The sequence below is a fragment of the Triturus cristatus genome, chromosome 3_1 (genome assembly GCF_964204655.1).
Source record: "Triturus cristatus chromosome 3_1, aTriCri1.1, whole genome shotgun sequence".
Classification (NCBI taxonomy): domain Eukaryota; kingdom Metazoa; phylum Chordata; class Amphibia; order Caudata; family Salamandridae; genus Triturus; species Triturus cristatus.
The window spans coordinates 1176580182-1176603498 of NC_140583.1; the positions used below are offsets into that span (position 1 = coordinate 1176580182).

General features: G+C 49.2%; 1 protein-coding gene across 4 annotated transcripts in view; it reads left to right on the forward strand.

Moving 5' to 3' along the window:
* Nucleotides 1-23317, forward strand: part of DDX25 (DEAD-box helicase 25) — a 3162033-nt gene that overhangs the window by 877330 nt on the left and 2261386 nt on the right. For all 4 annotated transcript variants that reach the window (XM_085646106.1, XM_085646107.1, XM_085646108.1 and 1 more), the window contains exon 4: nucleotides 14770-14902. In XM_085646106.1, coding sequence (XP_085502232.1) covers nucleotides 14770-14902 — 133 coding nt within the window. The remainder of the gene's footprint in view (nucleotides 1-14769; nucleotides 14903-23317) is intronic.

Sequence of the window (23317 nt, forward strand, 5' to 3'; positions counted from 1 at the left end):
AATAATCCTGCAGCAATTTGCCTTTGAAATGAGACCCATTGTCACTTTGAATCTGTAATGGAATTCCATATTACCAAATCAGCAAGTCTAACGTTTTCAATGTGTTCAACTGAGTACCACGTTTACATGGAAATTCTATCAAATATCCAGAGTATGCGTCTACAGCCGTGCACACATATTGACCTCCTCGACTAGTTGGCAGGGGCCCAATGTAATCAATCTGCCAGATCTTTGCTGGGAATTTTCCTCTGCCCAACTGGCCACTCACTATCTGTGGGACTGGTCTATGTTGGGTATGGTGACCAACAGGACATTGTGAGATCAGTTTTAATCAGTTCTAGGGGAATGTGTATCCCTCTATTCTCTGCCCACCTGCTAGTAATCTTTTCTCCAAAGTGTCCACACTTCTGATGTGCCCATTTCGTAATCCCCACCAGGTCAGAATCTTGCGTTGCCAACTCGGCCTCCGAAATCTTAGCTTTTTCACCTGTGAGGGAATTAAACCAGGGGTCGAGTGAGTCGGTGGAACAGTGAGCATCTATCTACATGATACACGGTAACTGTGCTTTGTGGCAACATGGTCCAGATCTTTCCACAGTTCCTTACCCTACACTTCCTTTGAATATATCATCCAGTTATGAGCATGCCACGTGGGAAGCCAAGCGGCTAACCCATTGGCAGTGGACCACGAGTCAGTGTATACATGACATTTTCCTGGCAATTCTTGTTTCAAAGCTTGATACACAGCATATAGTTCTGTGAACTGGCTACTCTTTCCCTTTCCAGTAGTGGTCAACAATTTCTTGGTCACAGGATTGTATGACGCCACCTTCCAGTGCCTTTTAGACCCTACATACCTGGCTGAACCATCATTAAACCACACATGCTTCCTGTCCGCTAAGGACAATTCTTCAAATGGCTTACCCCACTTCACAGGAGACTCCTGTATCTCAGGTACATCATGCAACACCTCTGTATCTCCCATTGGGGCTTGCGCCACCTGCTCATGCAACACCGCAATGCCTTTGGGACCTACCTGGGTCCTATCCTGTTTGTTCCACTTCCATTTGATTATGCTGGCCTCTTGTGCATGTCCTATTCTATGAGTCTTGGGGAAACTCATCACCCATTGCATTATAGGAATCTCCGGTCTCAAAATCACATCGTGCCCTAGGGTCAATTGTTCAGTATCCACCAAGGCCCAATAACAGGCAAGTAACTGTTTTTCAAAGGCAGTGTACCCCTCTCCAGCATCTGACAATTTTTGTCCAAAATCCTAAAGGCACCCTCGTTTTTCCCTTGCTTCTGCCACAGACTCCAATTAGCAGACAGTCCTTGCACTGTCACATTCAACTCAACATCCCCCTCCCGCACTGGCCACAAATCCAAAGCGTGCTGTATAGCCTCTTTTGCTAATTCAAATGCAATTTGCTGTTGCTCTCCCTATTCAAATGTCTTTGTCTTTCGCGTAACTTTGTACAAAGGCGCCAAAATCTGTCTTAAATGAGGGATGTGCTGTCTCCAAAAACCAAACAAACTAATGAACCTATGGGCTTCCTTCCTATTTCGAGGCACAACAAATTCTTTAATCTTTTGTCTCACTTGGGGCACCACCTCTCTGTGTCCCTGATGCCATTGAATACCCAAAAACTTCACACTTTGAGTGGGTCCTTGTAATTTGGTGGGATTTATCTCCCACCCTTTGCTGTGTAAATGCTCCACAATCCTTTCCAGCTGAATCTGCTCCTGCTCTTGTGTCTCTCCCTGTATCATCACGTCATCAATGTAATGGCAAAGCTGTACCCTAGGAATAACTGGCACCTCATCTTAAGTGTTCCGCCACCAGCCGGTGACAGATGGTAGGACTATGCAAGTACCCTTAGGGCAACTTTCTGAACGTGAGTTATCTGCCATTCCATGAGAATGAGAATTGATCTTGGCATTCAGGGGCTATTGGTTTAGAAAAGAAAGCATTGGGAATATCAACAGCCGCATACCAAGTCCCAGGATGCTTCTGTATTTTTTCAATTAAGGTAACAGTATCTGGGACAGTGGAGGTCAAAGAAGGTGTGTGCTTGTTCAATTCGCGATAATCAACTGTCATGCACCAAGTATTGTCACTTTTGCGCACAGGCCACACAGGGTTATTCCAGGCGGTAGTGATTGGAGTCACCACACCTGCCTCTATCAAGTCCTGTATGGTTGCACTGATCTCCTCATGCCCTCCTGGAATTCTGTACTGTTTCAAATGAATTACCTTAGTAGCCTGGGGCACCTTCGCTGGAGGGATCTTGAAGCGACCCACCCTTGCGGCGCCAATTGAAATGTACTTTTTTAATCCAAATTCATAGTACCCATCCTCTAAATACAGTCATTCCCTCTTTTTGGTATTCTCCCTATTTTCAATTGGACCTTTGACTGCACTGCCGTAGTCTCTTTTCCGCCTAAGCCTGTGATTGTGAAATACTGTCCTTTAAACTTTTTGCGATTTCCATCTATCAAAGTGGCCTCCGCTCCGGTATCTACTAGGGCTCGGCCCCTCTGAACATTACGATGTTTCCAATGAATTTCTAAGTCAACATAAGGTCTATTGTCTTTGCGAGCCCATTTCTGTACCTGAGCTTGACCTATTTCCTAATCTGCTTTCAATCTGTCAACCTTTGCCCAGGTAAAATCCGGGTACAACTTGTCATACCCTTGAGGGAGGAATTCCTCCTCCCTTCGGTTCTCACTGAGCCATTCACTTTCTGAATCTCTCCCTTCCTTCGTACTCAAATTGGCAGCTCTCACCCTCCTTTTCCTCCTCATCCACCTCTGGTTTTCTTTGCATTTTATTTGGTTTATTCACTCTCCTGCTTCCTTCCTTCTTATCCAAACCTCTTTTCCGATACATCTGCCACAGACTTTTAGTCTCTATTCCATCTATCTTCTCTTTCTCCACTCCATCCTTCAACAAACCCAAAAACATATCTCTTCTAGACAGCCTGTTATTGTCTGTACGAGTCTCAGACCTGGGAGCTCTTTCAGTCTTTATCCAGTCCCCCAGCTCACGGCTTGCCTCAATCACCTGCGCTAAAGTATTACCAGTCTGATTAAGTAGCAAAGTCATCCTCACTTGTTTGTAAGCAGGGGGAGCCAAATGGATTATTTTATTTCGCACAGACTCATTAAACAGCCCATCCATCAACTTATGTGCATTATCCAGGAAAATAGCAGTTTTCATCACCTCCTCCTTAAGCCTCTATATAGCATCTCAGTGTATACCAAGGTTTATCATTCACTGGCCAGTCTGACTCTGGGTATTTATGATTACATCCAACCACTGCCAATTGCAACAGGCTGATTTGATTATTGTAAGTGTAATTCCTAAACGGCTCCTGCACTGTAGAATCAGTACTGAGTGTACAAAATTTCAGTGCATCTCCCTGATCTAACATCACCCCAGAGGCGCCCATGTCAAACAGCACCATCCATGTAAGCAGAGATTCTCCAGGTTTTTGTCGGAATCTGTCTGATGTCAATAATATCCTGCTGAGTAAAATCCTCTATGCAATCTATCGCAGCCCTGTGGATAATTTGGACCACCCTGTATCTTCCGATGATATATGGGCTGTGCCTGAACCATTTTGTATTCTTGCGACTCACTCTGGCTGCTAGTTTGATCACTCTCTCCTCCAGAGTCTGAAAACTCTGAAGAATCCCAAATATTTCCATCCCACGGTTCAGGGTCCCAGTCAAATCCTACCTTTGCAATAGCTAAACGTACTTTTCTCTTGTTAACCCTTCCTCTCCTTTTCTTGTACTTGTATTGCGCGATACGAACTGCAGCCTTTTCTGCCTCAGTCTGATAAGTTTCCATCTTATCTTGTAATAACTTATTCTGACAAGTTAACATCGTGGAGGTATTTATGGCTTCAATAAACAGTTTCTCCATTTCAGCTGAATACATTTTTCATGCATTTTACGATAAGCACACAGGATCCAGCCTCTTCGCCCTAACGTGCTAAGCCGTTTTCCTTTCTCGACAGGCACTTTTTGCAAACACGCAACCACGTGCGCTGGCTCAGCGTCAGCTAAACACACATTCCAATTCTTACTCAGACCAGCGCAATGAGCACACTCATGGGCAAGCATACCATATGGGACTGCCTCCCATCCAGGTATTTCAGTTGGTATCTGGGAATCTGCCTTCGGTTTTCTAGAAAACATTTTTCTTTCCCCTTTTAATTTTCTTTCGAATCCTGACAAGTGATGCCAAGATGCAGCGTTTGTAATTTTTTTTTTTAATAACATATTTTATTTGGTTATTCTGCAGTGTAGCTGGCGTAAGCCCTACAAGGATCTGTGTGGGTATTAGGATGACATGCGCATCAGTAACCATTTTTATGCTAACAAACAATATCTGCTAAACATGCAGGTGAAACAATAATACAACCATTATGCAGACAGTTGTTAATCTCAATAATTCGGTACATGATTCATCCAGGTCTAATAATACAGCAGGACAGCGCAATAATACAACCAAATGATATAGTATTGGGTGATACACATCAGGGATAGGAGGGTGCCACTCATGGATCTTCTTCATGCAGGGGGGGCAGGTCAATTCCTCGATGGGTCGCCCACCGTGTCCAGAACTTACGATGTTTCCTGGGGCAACCCCGGGCCTCAAATACAGCAATCTCGACACCCATACATTTATCCATTTGCCTATGGTCAGGGGAGAGGACTCCTTCCACCCCTGTGCAATATCCCTTTTGGCAATAGTAAGGGCAAGAAACAATAGATGCTGTTTATAGTGGTTCCCCCCCAATGTCATCAGAGAAGTGCAATAAAAACAATTGGGTTCGAGTGGAAGCACTCACGCCAACACCTCATTAAGACATGATCGGACCCTGTTCCTGAAGGGCTGCAAGGCTGTGCAGCTCCATACCGTGTGTATGACAAACCCATCCTCTATGCCACACCGTAGACACGTTGGGGACTGAAAAACCCTCATTCGCCACAGTCGTACCCTAGTGTAATATATTCTATGTATATATTTGAACTGGATGAGCCGATATCGCGTGGAGACCGCTGCGCCCCTCGGGCTGGCATTCGCCTCCGCCCAATCATCTGTAAGTTCATGACTATCTGCCTGCGAGGCCAGTCGGGTTTTGTCGAGGGAAGTGGGTGTGTGTGTCAGTGTTTGGTAAATCTGCCTGATTTTGCGTAAACCAAGGTCCCCCATTAGCAGGCGACCCTCCAAGGGCTGGAACTCTGAGAGAGTCTCCAAATTTCGGATCTGGGGGGTGAGTCCATGACGGAGTCGTAAAAATGTATAAAACGGTGACTTATGAAGGCCGAAGTCCGTCTGTAATTGTTGGAATGATTTGTGGGTAGTACCCCGTATTATATCCCCCAAGGTCGAAATCCCCACCAGGTCCCATCCCCGGAACCCCCCCAATGAGGTTGCGGATGAAAGGTGTGTGCCATGCCAGAAAAGGGTTTTCTGAGTGAGTTTTCCTTTCCACCCCATTTAGTGGAGAGAGGGACTTGTTCCATGGCGGCATGTTCAATAGTGTATGTGGGGTCTGTAGGGGAATTATACCACCATTCGTTGATGACAAGGAGGTGAGACGCAACATAATAGGAATAAATATCAGCCGCCGCTATCCCCCCCCCCCCCTCCTCCAATATGTGGACTGTGTACATGTACGGAGTGCCACACGAACAGTTCCGCCACCCCAGAGGAAGTTATTTTGTATAGCATTCACCTGCGCAAACCAAGTGCGGGGGAGAGGGTAAGGAACATTTTGGAGGCGGTACAGGATCCGAGGCAAAGAAACCATCTTAAAGATGGCGGAGCGGCCATAGAGGGAGAGGGGGAGAGAGGACCATATTGTTGTTTCATTCTTAAGGCTAATTAACAATGGGGTAATATTGTGCGCCCAGGAAATCTTGGGGCAAGGGGAGATGTAAATCCCCAAATATTTGAATCCGTCTGTAGCCCGAGAGAGCTGTGCAGTCCACGACTCGCAACCCTGGTGTCCGCACACTGGTAACAAGACAGGCTTGGCGGGATTGGTGTGGAGGCCCTTGGTGCCCCCAAATACCCTCAGAATTTCGAATATGCGTGGTCCAGAATAACAAGGGTCAGTCATGAAAAAGAGGACATCGTCCGTTTATAATGCAATACAGTCTGACCGCGATCGGGACCAATCAAACCCCCTGAGCACCGGGTCACTTCTGACCCAGGCCGCCAGAGGCTCGACCGCAAGGGCGAACAGCAATGGAGAAAGTGGGCAGCCCTGACAGGTGTCCCTCTGGATCGGGTAAGGGCGTGAGCGGTGTCCCGCGATCCGGACTGAGGCCGTCAAGTCTGTGAATAACTGGCATATAATGTCAGGAAACGGGGTCCGAAATTGATCGCCTCGAGCAGTTGAAAAAGATAGACCCAGCTCAGTGAATCAAAAGCTTTATCAATATCGGCTAACAGAGCAGCGGGTCTATCCAAAGTAGGAGCGGCAGCGATGGCTTTATGGACTGGTCTGATATTGTGCCTAGTGGCTCTCTGAGGCATGAAGCCCAACTGGTCTGGATGAATCAGGTCTGTGATACACCCCCGAAGGTGATCTGCCAGGCCCTTCCTTAGCAATTTGGGTTTAAAATTAATAAGGGAGATGGGGCGATAAGAAGCGGGGTCTTCTGGGGGTCGACCCGGCTTGAGAAAGAGCACAATCTCCGCGTGTCACCAGTCCGTTGGCATACAGGCCAGGTCCGCGGCTTCAGCGATAGTCGTCAATAGATGAGGCGCCAAAAGATGCATGTTTTGAACGGAGGAATTCCATGGGGAACCCATTGGGACCTGAGGCACAACCAGGCAGTAGTGCATTGAGGGCACCAGTCAGTTCGTCTAATGTGATTGGGGCATCTAGATGTTCTCGGACAGAGTCCGGGAGTCGACGGGGCGGAATGTCTTCTAGGAATTCCGCAATTAGTTTGGAAGAGATACGTTGTTTCCGAGCGTATAGGGATGTGAAGTGCCTCGCAAACTCCTCCTCAACACCCTCGGGTGCCGTGTATACGGACCCATCTGGACCCCAAATAATGGGCGTCACGGCTGGGGCACCCTCTGCCTGGCACAGTCTGTGGAGCATTTTACTGGATTTATCACCCCATTGATATATCCGATGCTGGGATGCCTCCCAAATTTCCTTGGCTTCATTCAATAGATATTGTCTCAGCTCCTGCTGTGCAATTATCAGATTGCGACAATGGATGGGGCTAGGGTGGGCATTGAGTTGAGAAGATAGGGTCGCCTGGCGCGCCTCAAGGGTGTCAAGGAGCTCCCAATGTGTACGTTTTTCGTTAGTGCGATAACTGATTTCAGAGCCGCAAATAGTTGGTTTAAGGCCTTCCCAGAGTGCCACTGGATGGGGCAGAAGGAGCATTATCTGCTAAATAAGTAGTGATCGCCGTATTAAGCATGTCTTGATATGCGGGATTATGGAGGTGCCAAGGGGGCATTCTTCAGCGGAATGTGGGCTTACATGAACACGTATGAAATTGTATAGTGACAGGGGAATGATCAGATAATCCGCGGGGTAGATGTTGCACCTGCGAAAATCTATGGAGAAACACCAGAGGGACAAAAAAATAATCCATTCTGGACTGTGACCCATGGCCTGCCGAGAGGTACGTGAAGTCACGCTATAATGGGTGGAATTTGCGCCATATGTCTGCCCAGCCCAATGTCGAGGTCAATGTATGTCATTTAGTCGGGCCCTGTGGTTGAGGGTTATTTGGGTTGCGCTGTTGATCCAGAGGTCCCATGGTGTCATTCCAGTCACCTCCAAGCAGGGTCAAACCAGTATGAACGGTTCCCCAGACACTTAACAGCTTGTATATGAATGTGGCCCCTAAAGGAGGGGGGGGCGTATATGCTGCCAACGGTAATCTGTTCTCCATGTATTTCACCCGTGATGAAGAGGAATCTGCCCCCTGGATCTGCCCTGTGTGCTGTGTATTTAAACTGAACCTGCGGTGGATAAGAACTGCCACCCCCTGGAGCCCCTAGTAAACCCTGCGTGGTACATATGGCAAAAGCCGAACCGGACGAGGCACGGGACTTTTGTTCCCATTAAGTGGGTCTCTTGTAAAAGCAGGATGTCTGCCCCATACCTCTTCGCCTGTCGCAGGACTGCGCCTCGTTTCACCTTGTTCAATAACCCCCGAACATTCCAGGAGACCACCGTTAGGTCTCCCAAGGGGTTCACATCACCAGGTGTCATTAAGACCTAAGTAGGAGGTAAATAAAGCAAGGAGATCTGCATAAAAGAATAAGTTAAGAAAATAACCCCTGTCTGCAAGTAACTTAAAAACATTAACACTATAAAAGTTACAATCTCTTAAACAACCTAAACCCCCCCACCCGACACTGCCAAAAATAAGGAGCATCTGTCGCGGTGTGTAGAGCTGTAGGCCCCTAACGGGGGGACTCCCACGATCCCGCAGCAAAAATTCCCCACCCTATAACTCTGTGAACACTGGGAGTGCAAGAAGTCCTTGACTTAGCAGCCCATGATCAAGCTCCCACGCCCGCTCAGAGAAAACAATACGAATGTATATTTAAACAGTTACTGTGCCCTACAATTGCCATGTGGTCCGCAGAGTAGTCCGGAGTGTTCAGGGCAGTCGCTCAGTACTTGCCGACATCCTGTCAGATCCCAGCCCTCGCTGCTTCTTAGACTTGTTACGTCGCGGCCGCTGGCTCCGTGAACTTTGAGAGGAGTCTTGAGTCTATGGCCGATGGAGAGTTCGATCGGAGCTGTGGGCGTTCATCTGTCCAGGTGAAGATTGCCTTCGGGGTGTCGAAAAAGAAAGTTATAATTATAAATTACGCTCATCCTGGCTGGATATAGCAGCATGTATTGGATATTCAATTCTCTAAGTCTGCACTTCGCAGCCATGAAGGATTGGCGTTGTTTTTGAACCAGGCGCGTGTAGTCTGGGAATATCATGATAGAGCGGGAATCCTGCACAAAGCTGTCCTTATGTGATCTGGTGAATCGCAGGATGGCATCCCGGTCGGCATAGTTCATGATCTTTGCAATGACAGGTCTTGGGGCTGTGCCGGGGCGGTGTTCTACGTCAGGCGACTCGTGTGCCGGCTCCACCACGAAGGCTGAAGAGAGGAGGCCGTTGGGTAGGATATCTGTGAGCCACTTAGTCCTGGAAATCCCCTCGCAGCCCTCGGGCAAGCCAACAAAGCACAGATTGTTCCATCGGGCACGGCCTTCCACATCCTCCACTCTAGAGGCCAGTTCTTGTGTCACAACCATGAGCTTATTCACTTTCTTTTGGAGGGAGGTCACTGAATCTTCTACAGTGTAGACCTTCGTTTCAGCCTCAGTGATGCGGTCCACAGCCTTGCGCAAATCCTGGCGCAAAAAGGAAACCTCTGACCCCACTGCGACGATTTTCGCATCCAGCATGTCTCTGGCACCATTGATCGCAGCCAGGAGAGCCGCGTTGTCTGGAACCGGGCAGCTCCCATCACTGCCCGTAGTACCTCCGGTAGCAGTGGGAAATTGGTCGATGATGCCTTGCTTGGGACCAGCCCCACCTGGTCCGCCTTTGCCCATCTGGAGGAGTGGCTAGGGCAGCGCAGCAACCCAAGGGAGGGGGCAAGCGGCCGGGACGGTGAGCCCACACCACAGAGGTAGGCGGCCGCTCCGCCAAGCGGGGACAAGGATGGCCAAAGATGAAGTGGTTCAGCCCCAAGGACAGCACCAGGATTGACAGAGGATCAATCCTTTTAGTCAGGGTCTGGCAACTGAGAGGGCAACCACCGCAGCCCGACACCCCGGGCCAGTCAGCTCGGATCCTGATAGGCCCGTCCAGGGGAAGTGCCAGGAGAAGCATCGGATGTCAGCCAGGTGTAGGTATTTAGTGGCCCCAGGACGTGGAACACTGTTCACCGAGGGCAGAATGCAGTTCTTTGCCACAGCGAAGGATATGCTTTGAGGGTCTGTGCAAATCCACCCTTCTTTGTCGGCGTGGCCCCAGGGCCCCAAGCGTATCAATCGGGGGGGCCCCCCCGTCCACACAACCCACGCAGTTTGGTGGTCTATGCCTTCCCCAAGGTATTCCGGGGCTCCAGTGCCCGCGCAGTTGGTCCCCGAGCCGGGCAGATCCACGCCGACGAAGGGAGGAAGAGGGGCAGCGACAAGAGCGCTCACCTTCATGGCTGCGACCCGGCCCGATCCGCCAGCCACAGCCTCGCCTGACTTGATCCTCTGGACTGCCCACCTCAGCAGTAACCCCAGGGCCACATTCCAAGGGCTCCTGGGGCATCAACGCTGTCACGGCCCCCTGGGCAGGCCGGCAGGGGCTCGGTCGGCAACACAGGCCGTGGCACTGCATCCGGGCTCCACGCAGGGAAGATTGCAGCTGCAGGGTGCAGGAGGAGGGGCGGCGACCTCTACACGCCGATACTGTCCCCGTCCGCAAGATCCTTCACGGGTGGCACAAGTCGCTGATCCCAACGTCGCCTCCTCGGACTGTGGGCAGGGCCCACCGTCAAAGAGCTGTTCCGTAGGATCCGGACTGGCCTCGAAGATGATGATGGTGGCGGCAGCCAGCACGGCATGTCGGAGAGCCAAGAAAGACTCCGCTGTGGCACAATTCTCAGTCCCAGCATGATGGCCCCCCGGATGTAAGGTAGTCAGCGCTGCAAGGTGAGTCGACTCTGGACAGGATTTAGACGGATAACAGGCGGATTACGGCGTGGATGGACGGAGCTCAACTAAGCTGCGTCCACCATGAGAGCCTGCCAAGCCACGCCCCCCAGTGCTTGTAATTTTGACACAATAGGGCACACTTGGACCCTGCACTCCCAAGAGGAGGCAAATGCACTACTGCACCTTTAAACAACACACGTAAAACATCACTCCCAAAAGAAGCAGCGATAAAACAAAACCCAGCACTCTCTTAAGGTGAGGCAAGAAGACAAATTCAAGTGCATTTAAAGTGACACACACGTTTATTAATTCAGTATTTTAGAAAGGAAGGCAAAATAGATCAGTTAATGCAGACTCCCAAATATCAAGTAATTCAAGTGCAAAATCAAAATAAAATGCAGCATATATACATGTAGCAAAGAGCAAAGAAACATAGAAATTATGTACATAAAGTAAGGAACACCTCACCGAACGATCATGCAACATCCTTGCCAACTCATGCTGGAGAAGCCCTTCGACAGCCCAGGAAGGAGTTCGATCTGGACCCAAGTTCCGTCTGTTTCACAGCCGTACGTCTACTGTGATGAGCTTCTACCTGCCCCCCCCCCCTGAAGACCTCCAGCTTTAATACCTTTACTCAACGTGAGGCGAATGTTCTAGAAACCTCGCCCCTTTCGGTTGGAAAACGAGCTGACCGTACTGGTCTGTGTCAAGGTCAAGACAGAAGCTGGCCAGGCTCTTGTATTTTGACACAGAGACAGAGCTGTACATTCCACACATTCTCTGAAAGGTACCAAGCATGCATCCCACACAACATGTTTCAGTTCACTCTGATCGGTGAGGAGTGAAAAACAAGTGAAGAGCAAAAACATGCCCTCCCCACTTTGCAGATACGTGCAAGCACAGAAAATGGAGTCTGTTCCACAAGATGGAATCAGCACAGTAAATGGAGCCTATTATGCCAAATGGAGCCAGTGGTCAATATAACATTCTTAATATCAGTACAACCAGTTAACTAAGGTATGTAAATATGCAAATAGTCTTTAAAGACCTGTGAAAAACTTGAGCGTGCTGGAGATAAGACTCCAGACACTGTACAGCCTAACCCTCAGAAGCTCAAGGTGCATCAGCCCGGGCTAAGACACAACGGGGGGCGCTAATGCCTTTTTAGCCCTATGGGCGCTGCTCGCCTGAGTGCATCAAATCGCTAAAGGTTCCTGTGACACAGGGGGACAAAGGGGGCATGCCGCAACAATGCGATTTAGAAATGCTTAGAGCTCCCTGGGGCACAAACTTGCTTTGACTGGGGTGTGACTACGCCCCCAAACATTCTTGCACATTTTGTTCCCCTCGGTGCCGGTGAGGAAGGGGCATGCCACACCAACACACTTAAACGCGCATTAAACAAGCTTCCCATGGTGCAGGAGACAAACTTGCTTTCAGCTGGAGTGGGACTACGTCCCCCAGCATTCCTGCATTTCCGGTCTACCCTTAATAGCAGTGAGGAGGGGCCACGCCGCAAAAACGTGCTTTAAAGCTCTTTAAGCTTTCCGCGGCATGGGACACGCTTGGGACAAGTGCGAGCCCATCTTGCTCCGGACATGGACCAGAAGAGGTTGGGGCACCCTTCTTGATTTTTATTTTCAAATGTAACTTATTTTATGCTGCGAAGTCTGAGTAAACCACGCACTTGCAAACAGTGATGGGTGGCAATTAAAAAATGAGTTCTCCTTCACAATAGATGAAGAACCACAGTGTAAGGAACATGTACTTTACCGATGCTCTTAGCCTTCAGCTGAAGTGGCGTGTTGGTTATTGAAACCAGTGAGCAGCCAACAAAGAAGAGCAACACGGGGTGAACGAATGGTAAGCAGCAGGGGGGTTAATGTCGTTTTAATGAATGCAACCGGTCTGGCAGACTGCGCATGCGCACTGATGCTTGACCTAAAAAAGAGGAAACCTGGGGTGGGGTAGTGACGACAAAATGAGTAGGAAGGGACATAATGGATCAGCAATAACAAACGGTGGGAGTGGGGTATAAGGCAAGAGAGGGAGCACCAGACTTGGTCGGGGGATTGGGGGGGGGGGGGGAAGAAGAAAAAGTATATCAATCACATTGGGCGAAGTGGACGAGCACTGATTCGGTGTTTGGTCGCTGCTCCACATAAAGGAACAGAATTGATACTTTGCCTTCACTTGCCAATTAGGAGGCTGCAACAAATGGTAAGTAATGTGCTGGCCTCAAGCTTATTCGTGTAAACAATAGTGTCTTGCAATCGAAAGAAGGGCCTGTTTACTTCTATTGAGCCCTAGATTGTATGCTGCCACCAGAATGCTTGTGCTACTTAACTCCTGACAAAGGCAGTAGCCTTTCCCCAGCATGTGGGTAGCTGTTTGGGTGCCCCTCCCGGTCCAAAAAGCAGTGGGGGCCTGTTAATTTTAGGAGGGAAGGGGTGGGTGGGATACGCACGCACACACACAAATTCACAGCACACACAAATGCATACATTCACAGCGCTCATTAACAAACATTCATACATGGACACGCGCCCCAAATATTCATTAAAAAAAACACACACTTACCTGCAGCTATGCCGCGGAGGTCTCAGGAGGCTTGGGAATGCAGCAGTCCCAACGTCATCAAGTATTAGGATGGGATCAGTTAAACTGCTGACCCCACCCTGTGATGAAGTGTCACTGATTGACACTCGACCCTGGGTGCTTCAAGGCTTAAAACTGAAGTGCCGAGTTGCGAGGCAATCAGTAATGTTACTCCTAGTCACTGAGGGAAGGGCCTCTGGACATTTGCTGAGGTGAGGTCACGCCCACCAGAGCTGTGACTTCCTCAGCCCATCAAAGTTCAGCTCACGCAGCCAGGAGCCTGCACATTTAACTCATGTCTTGCTCCTGGCCGCCTGACCTGAAAATGAACAGTGTCAGGCTAACCTTTGTTCAGCCTGACACACTGTTCATGACGGGCAAAAGGTGGGGGTGCGGGGGCATGGCAGCTCAGCCCCAATGGACCAGCCGCGGCTGCCAACAATATAGCGATCTGTGAGATAGGCCTATGTCATGATACAGACACATGTTCAGTGTTTTTTTGCCGATGACAACACAAAATCATGGAGTCAGACATCATTGCAGCTGGGGCACTCAGGGTAGGGTAGGAGTACAAGTCCTGCAGCATTAGATGGACCTTTCTGTCCCACTGAGCCTACTTTCAGAGGACCTAATTTACTTAACCATCCACTGTGCTTCCTCACCAGACTTAACTAGTTTGGAAGGGTCCTGTATATTAGACACTGCAAGCTATTTCTTCACTGCTTAGTAACTAACCCTGGGCGTAGTTTGCGAAGTAGCGCTACGCGTAGCTACGCGAAGTGCACTTCGCACTATGCGTAGCTTCGCGAACTGCGTAGTGCACTGGGCAAGATGCTGTTCGCACAGATTGCACAGTGCCGGATGCTTGTCCGCACTGTGCAATCAGTGCAAACTGCATCTTGCACAGTGCAAGCGGTCGTTTTCTGCCGCTCGAGTAGATATCTACTCGAGCAGCAGCTTTCTCAACGCGGACTGGTAGTTTCTCATCGCGAGCAGTCGCGAGCATACGCGACCACTCGCAATGAGAAACCTGACCTCCCCACGTTGAGAAGCTCGCCGGGAGGTTTATTTTCCATGCTCGCGATCGGCAACTTGATGTTGCTGATCGCGAACGAGGAAAAAGTCTCACCAGGTTGTCATTTTGCTTGCTCGCGATCGCCAACTTGACATTTAGGACCGCGAGCAAGCAAAAAATGACCGCTGCGCTACGCGTGTTTGCACTGTGCTACGTGCAATTCACGTAGTGTGAAGTAGGGCAAACTTCGCAAGCTACGAGTGTAGTGTAGTGCTTTGCCCAGGCTTATTAGTAACGTGCTTGTAGAACTAGTGTATACGTTGCAGGATAATTTGTAGTGTATTAATGATACCAACAGATATTTTGTGTGTATTACTGATTAATTTCATCTCCAGACTCACATTTTATTTTGTAACTACACTTTGTCAGATTTGGCGGCTACCTCTCTACTAAACAAACTTATTCGAAAATCATTAGTGGAATCAACCCATAATGTGGAGGTTTTGCAGCGTGATCCAAATTCTCCTTTGTACTCAGTAAAGAACTTTGAAGACCTGCGACTGTGAGTATTTGCAGTTAATTTTAATTTGAGGCCATATTCTGCTAGGGTGGCAATCTTCACTCCAAAACGTTTTTGAAATGTGTAAAACTTTGCATTGTTACCTTGATTATAAAGTACTAATATGCTTTGCTCTGGCACAAACAATTCGTATTTGGTAGAATACTGTCTTCAACAATGGTCTTCCATGTGCTAATAACCTTTTTTATTTTGTTTAATATTTACTGATTACATTTTCAGCATCAAGAACATAACAAAACCATAGTAAATGAAGACGGTATGCGGCGTGCAATTCGCCCCCAAAACTGACAGATTAAATTGCTTTTAAATATCCCGGCTGAAAGATGAGGAATTTGTTATGTGGCTTGTATCGAGTGAATATTGCAAAAAGTTTCAAAAGAGCCCAAAGTGAAGCTTGGTGGTACATTGAACGAGCACTGGTGGTGTAAGTCTAGAGTGGAAATGATGTGGAAGATTCAGCAGGGGCAAACTAGACTCAAAAGTTTTCTAACACCGGTGGCAGAGGAATCTTCAAACTCCTAGTCAAAATTACTTGTGGGGGATGCCTTCATTTTTTTATTGTAAACTGCATACTATTTGAAGGCATTTGTGGGACAATGGGAAATAAGGTAGCTCTCGGGGTTAATTCCTAAACACAGTGGGCATATTACATTGGTCTCAACCTATTAGACCTCCAGAAACAATGTTTACATTATATTTGGGCATCCTTCTCTCAAACCACAAATGTTTCTATAACATGGTGCAGGTGAAGAGCATTTCTTTAGTTACTTATCTGTTGCTACTTAGTTTCCGAGGACACAATACCGTTACATTATTTGCAAAATAGGACAACTTTCTTTCTGTCTAGAGGAAGGATACATCACGTCCAGCTTCTATATCACATAGAATAATTAAACTGCCATGCATTATATTGCATGGTGACCTGGTTTTCCTCCTTCCAACTAATAACAATTTTAATATGCTTGGCAACTCTCAGCTCCTGAAGTGCCACTCCAGTTTAAAAACACATTAGCACCAATATCACATGAAGCACAGAAATTGGACACACAGTTGTTATCCATGGTGTCCTCACAGTACAGACAGACTTCACTAAGTAGACCGTGTTAGCAGTTGCCTAGAGCAGGCTTAACAGTTGGTACCCCTGCGTCTCCTGGTCTCTATAGTCATAGAGGCAGTGACATAGAAAGAAAAGAAATGTAGCTCCAGGTGTCATTTTCCTGTACCTATATACTTAGTAATTTGGAAAGGAAGGTGTTTGAAGCTAGGGGTATAACAAGGGCTCCATTATATGGCTCTATTGGTGGTCAAGGCCCCTGTGCCAACTCCCCTTTTGCCTAGCTCGTGCTACCACCGCACAATTAGCCATTACTGCTATTGCCGCCTCCGCTGCGTTTCCCGCTGTAACCCTTCTGTTGTTGTCCACTTGTCCTCCGCTGTGTTGTTCTTGCTGTGACCCTCCGCTGTAAACCTCTTCTTTCCACTGCCGTCTACTGCTGTTTACTGTTCACCGTCGTAATACTTAGCTTTTTGCCTCTCATTCAGTTTTGGCGCTGTTGTTCTATTGTACTGCTGTAACCTTGGCATTTTTCTGATTTCATTCTGTTGTCATTGCCTCTAGTTCTGTTTTGTTGCTGTTTATTGCACTGCTATAACCTTGGCATTTTTCCGATTTCATTGTGCTGTTATTGCACTATTATATCCTTGGCATTTCTTTGCTGATTCCGTTCTCAGCCCTGCTTCCCACTCATTTCCCTGTCTTGCTGCTTCAGCGCCCCTCCCTACTTAATGAAGGTCGCTGCGCCAAAGATAAGCACGTCTGCGCCTGGACCGCGTCCAGCACCAGGAACCCTGGATCTACCGCCAACCGCAGATACACTAGGCATATCATTGCCTTGGACCCCAGATTCTGCAATACCAGCTGCTGCCCTACTGCTCCATGCTCAACATTAGGATATTTCCCCTGCCGCCACTGCCTCTTCTCCTTCAACATCAGAACACCTGCGTCTGCAACCGGTATGCCTACCGTGACTGGACAACTATACTGCCTCCTGCTCCATGCCCAATCAACTCTGCAAACATGCCACCGAAATCTGGGACACCATCACCACCCTAACACCCAATGTTGTCTTCCTCAACGATACCAGGCTCAAGCTGGTGTCAGCGCATGACATTGCCACGGCTACACCCAACGGCTACAAGATAGCTCGTCGGGAACGTAACACAGCGCCTGACACTCTCTCGACCCTATTTTCATAGCCAGTGAAAGTCGAGTACAGCCATGCCACCAAGCTCACCTAGATCGAACCACTCAATCATCCACGTCACCAACACAGGAGCCCCTTGCACCTCCATCAAGCTGCCCAGCACCCTTCACAGAAGCTGGAATAAAGTATCTGAAAGCCAATGGACAGACACCCTTAACCCCTACAACCTGGACACCACAACTCACCTTGATAGGCTGTCAATAACTGCAGCGCCTGGATCACCGGCTGCGACAGTGGTGGTCCGAATAAACCCATAGTTCCCAAGATGTCCAGCAAGCATGCCAGTTCGTACACCTCGGAACTAAGTACCACAAAATGCAACTGCAAGCAACTATAAAGTGGCACACCTGCAAGAAACCCTCAGACCGCACCACCTTCAAGACATTGCTCAACCACTACCACCAACTCCTGAAAGAGCGGGAAAAAAACCCCTAGCTTACCGCATAGAAGTCCACTCCAACCACAGAAAAGAACTCTTCGCATTGTCAAGGAATTGTCCAAAGTCTTCAGCAACTGAAAACATTATCACCCCTTCCCAGGAACTCTGCGACACCCTGGCGGACTTACAAGGTATCCACCATCTACAAACACTTCGAACTCCAACCCGCCGCCTCCAACATCCTCAGCCTACTCACTCCCACAGATACAAATGCCGACCATCTGATCCCCACTTGGGACCTGCTCAGCACCCAGAGCACTGCAGCCATCATGCACTCCATTCACTCAGGAGAACCTACAGACCTCTGTCCTCACCACATGCTCAACCTCAAACATGACAATCCGCAATGATCTCACCTCCATCATAAAAACTTGCATCACCTTGGGACTTTCCCAGAAGAATAAAAAACGCAGAAGTCGATCTTCTTAAGAAACCATCTGCCAACCCCGACTAACTCAAGAACTATTGAACCATCTCTCTACTCCCTTTCCTACTGAAGTCCTCATAGGCCATCAACAGCTAACCCCCGGAATACCTGGAGAGCAACGATCTTCTGTACTCATCCCAATCTGAAATCCACAGCACAAAAACCACCCTGATTTCAGCCACCGATGATATCAAAACACTCCTGGACCAGGGCGATGATCCTACTCGACCTCTCAGCAGCCTTTAACATCGTTTCTCACCACACACTGATCAAGAGGCTTCATTATATCAGATTCCAAGAGGACACCCTCAGATGGATCACATCCTTCATCACTGGAAAAACTAAGAGAATCTGCCTACCACCCTTCATCTCTAAACCCAAGGACATCATCTGCGGCATTTCTCAAGGTTCATCCTCAGTCCCACTCTGTTCAACGCCTACATGGCCCTCCTGGTCAACATCGTCGGAACCCACAAACTGAACATTTCCTACGCAGATGACAACCAACTCATCCTCTCCTTATCCAAAGACCCTTTCACCACGAGGACCAATTTTCGCCTGTGCATGACCAACATCACCAACTGGATGTAGAACTTCCTCAAACTCAATACAGACAAAACGGAAGTACTAATCTTCGGGAACATCATCTGCCTGTGCAGCAACTCATGATGGCTCGCTGAACTAGGACCATCACCCACCCCCCACAGACCACGCCAGAAACTCTGCGTAATCCTGGACAGCAAACTCACCATGAAAAACCAGATCAGCGCAGTCTTCTCCACCTGCTTCCTCACTCTTTGTATGCTCTGAATGATCTTCAAATAGCCGGCTCCCAGTCAGCACCAGATGCACCGTCACTAAAGCCCTTGTCACCAGCCGCTTGGACTGCCGCAACGCACTATGTAGGAATCACCTCCCCTCTCCTGAAAAGACTTCAGACAATACAGAACTCAGTGGCCAGACTTATTCTTGATCTCCCCAAACAGACCCACATCACCCCAAACCTCAAGAAGCTCCATTGGCTCCCCATCAACAAGAGATGTCAATTCAAGATGCTGACCCACGCCTACAAAGCCCTGCACAATCCAGAACCATCATACATCAACCACCTGTCCAGACACCTGCTCTACGCCTCCCTACACCTCGCTCGCAGCCCCGCATCCGTCGAGGCAAAAGTGGAGGACGTTCATTCTACCTCACCACAAAGTTCTGGAACAGCCACCCCATCTACTTCCGGACATCATCCTCTCTTCAGAAATTCAGGAAAGAGCTCAAGACTTGGCTGTTCAACTGACTCCACCAAGCAGCATGGCTTTCAGCACCTGGATAACCTCGCGGATGATTAGCCGAGCTCTGCAAATTCAGTGTTTTTGACTGAAAGTGTGTGTAATGTTATGAAAATTTGCCTAGCTATAATGCTGGCAAGTTTCAACTCTATTAAGGACACGGAGGCGAGGAATATGCCTTCTTCCTTAGCTTCATTTTGCACAGCAGCATATTTTTAAAACACAATAACTACATTTCCCATGAATAATAGGGAAAGCAAGAGTTCCAACAGGAGTCCTTCCTCGCTGTCTGCATTTCATCCAGCCAGCATATAGTCCCTCCACACTGTTTCCTCTTCCTCTTCCTCTTTCTTCGCGCAAACCACCTCTGTCAGATCTCATGCTTCTTGTTTGGAACCATCATTTCCTGCAAAATATAGTGTCATGGGACTGGGCTGGAACTAATTGCAGTATACACAAATAAACAACAACATCTGAGTAATGTCATCAACTCATTACCGCAGTACAAAAGACCCATGAATGGCTTACTTACATTAGAATGGGGAGGGTCCACATCTTCAGAGGTCATTGGGCGGGATAATCCTCCCCTCCGTGTCCTTAATAGAATTGTAACTTACCAGCAATATAGCTAGGCAAATTTTCATTCTATTTCAGGACCAGAGGCTCAGTTAATGCCAGTACACAGCTTGTTGACTACTAGCTTTGCCACCCCCAGTACCAGTTTGAAATAAAACCTCTTAAAGGTGGAGTCAGAGGACCAATCGGCTGCTCGCATCAGACCTTCCAAATGCGCACCTAGGGAAAAAGCCTTAGAGGCCATCCCTCCTCTCGCCGAGTGAGCACCAAACTGCTTAGTATCAATCCCCGCCTCCTGCATATCCCAACGTACCCATCTTGCGATGGTAGGGGACGATTCTGCTGTACGGGTTATGTAGTGCAATGAGCAGCTGCCCTATCACCCGGAGAGCGAGTTTCCGCAGTCAATTCTTCATAAGCACGGAGGCACTGTACTACACACAGCTTCAGGGAGTCCGGAAACGCTGGGTACGAAATGACCCTGGTATTACACTTGGTCCGTCTACTTACTGTGAATGACATCCCTTCCGGGGAGAACACCTTGATTGATATGTCAAAGCCCTCACGTCTGAGACGCGCCTGCACAAGACCAGACATAACAGCATCGCCAATTTGGCGGTCACTTCCTTAGGAGACAGACACCTATTCGGTTGCTAAGAAAGAAAAAGGTTCAACACCCGGTTCACTTCCCAAAGGACGGAATACTGAGGCTCTGGAGGGAGAGAGAGCCAAATCCCTCTGAGCAGCCGACAACCCAAAGGGTGTTCGCCCACGGGAGAGCCCTGCACCATCATGTGTCCGGCGAGATTGCGGAACGTAAGGTATTTATTGACCTATAAGCCAGACCATCCTCCGCTAGACTCACCAGGAAATTAAGAACATGGACTACATCTGCCCCCACGGGATCGACACTCCGCACACACCGACGCCATCTGTGCCAGGCTGACCGGTATCTTTTGGTCGTGCTGTCCACCCATGCCACGGTGAGCAAGTCCTCAGCTTTTACCGAAAGGCCTGGGAGCGACCAGCAATGCCGGAGATCCGCCAGGCCATCATGGTCAAAGTTCCCTCCACTACCAGGCGATGGGGAACGAGATTGGGATTGAGGAGAATGTGAGGAAAGTGGGTGAGTCGGACTGGAGAATCCCTAGAAAGTTCCAGTAGATCTGGAAACCAAACTTGAGACCTCCACCAGGGTGTGATCAACACAACCTCCTCCTGCTGGCGGCAAAGCAACACGGACACTTGCGTGATCATGGAGAATGGAGGGAAGGCGTAGCCGTGCTCCCGCTGCCAGTCCTGGAGGAACGCGTCCGTCGCCTCCGCCTAAGGATCTGGCCGCCAACTGAATTATCTCGGTAACTGATGATCTAGCCACCATGCAAAGAGGTCGACCGAGAAGGGGCCCCATTTCTCAGACAACTGAGAGAAGACCTGAGAGTCCAGCTTCCACACGCTGGCGTCCAGAAGGTGACAAGAGTGCCAGTCGGCTACTTCGTTCTCCCGTCCCGGTAGGTATTCTGCCGTCACCTTAATCTGGTTGTCTAGGCAGAAATGCCAGAAGTCCCTGGCCAAGTTCGCCAACATCCTGGACATGGTGCCACCTAGGTGGTTGATGTTGTCCATCCTGAGAAGGACGAAGCATTGAACCCTGTCCTTTGTCCAGCATTGCACTGCAAATGATCCTGCTAGCAGCTCCAGGTAGTTGATGTGCAGTGGCTTTTTATGAGTGGACCAGGCTCCACCCGTGGAGAACACTCCACACCAGGCTCCCCAGCCAGAGCGGCTGGTGATGGACTCGATGTTAGGAGCGGAACCGAAGATCGCTCGGCCATTCCACGCCTCCATGTGGGTGAGCTACCATTCCATATCGTCGCTTACCGTGTCTGTCAGTTGTATCGACTGGGAGTACGTTAAACCCTTCCTGAGGTGATGCACCTTCAGGCGCTGCATTGTTCGGTAGTGCAAAGGCCTGGGAAAAATGGCCTGTATTGAGGAGGAGAGGTGGCCTACCAGCCGCACCAGCTGGCGAAAGAAAATTTGCGTCTTCGCCAAGGTCTGTCGCAGTTTGTGCCTGATCTTCGGCATCTTCCTGGCGGGAAGACTCAGGGTGGCAGACAGAGTCTACATTGAAGCCTAAAAAGGTTGCACACTGGACGGGGACCTACAGAGACTTATGCTAGTTTATAACAAATCCCAGGCCCTGAAGGAGATCGACAGCTGTCCTCAACTGGCCGGACAGTCTCCTGGGGCACTGATCCAGAAAGAGCTTGTCGTCCAAGCAGACGATCGTTCTTATCCCATGCGTGTGCAGGAATTCCACCGCCGGTCTGAGGAGCTTTGTGAAGCACCACGGCCCGGAGGATAGCCTGAATGGGAGTGTGTTGAATTCGAAGACCTGCCCTTCCCACCTGAATTGCAGAAAACGCCGATGCAGGGGAACAATAGAGACCGTCAGGTACACGTCCTTCAGGTCGAGCCGAACCATCCAGTCGAGTGGTCTCAGTACTTCCCTGAGGAGGTGTATGCCCTCCATTTTGAAGTTATTAAACCACCCACTCGCTGAAACTTTTCAAGTTGATGACTGGCCGACGGCCGCCTTCGACCTTTTCGACTAAGAAAAGGTTGCTGAGAAAGCCACATGGCAAATTGCCCCTTTTTGGAGAAGGGCGGAGACCTCTTCGCGCACCAGCTCGGTATCTCGTTGAGAGAAGGAAATGGGATGGGGACGGCTTAGCTGACATGGACGGCCATGAAACTCCAACTGGAAGCCCTGGACCATCTGCAGCACCCAAGCATTGCTTGTGAGGGAAGCCCAAGCCCGGAAAAACGGCGCCAAGCACCCCCCAACTGCAAACTCGCTGAGGATATTACACTCACCTTTTCCAGCACCATGTTGCTGGTCTCGTTGGCCGCCATGGCACTTCTGTCCTCTGGTGCAATAGAAATTGTTGAAGCAGGCGTTCTCCTGATACTGCTGTGCCTGGAGCCTTTTCCTCTGTCAGGGGTGGAGAAGAGACTGGTCGAGCGGCCCCTGCCATGACCGGCCCCTTGGAAAACCCGTGGGGTAAAGACCTTCCTGATGTTAGACTGGGCCCTGTCAAGTTAAGTGAAGTGAAAGTGGCCACAAACTTTCCCAACTCTTTGACGAACGGGTCACCAAATCAGCCCCCTTGGGCCACGGCGCCTGTCTCCGAAGAGGCTAGGTCACCCAACTTGGGGTCCACCTTAATCAGGAGAGACTGCCTTATCTCTGTGGAGAGAGTGCAGTTCGTGTTCCCAATAATCACGATTGGAAGCTGTGCCCAACTCAAGAGAACTTCCGGGGAGATAAGGGCACTGGATACCTTGGCCTCCTCAGCCATATCAAGAATTTTGGTGACAGGCCCCACTGCATCCAGCAGT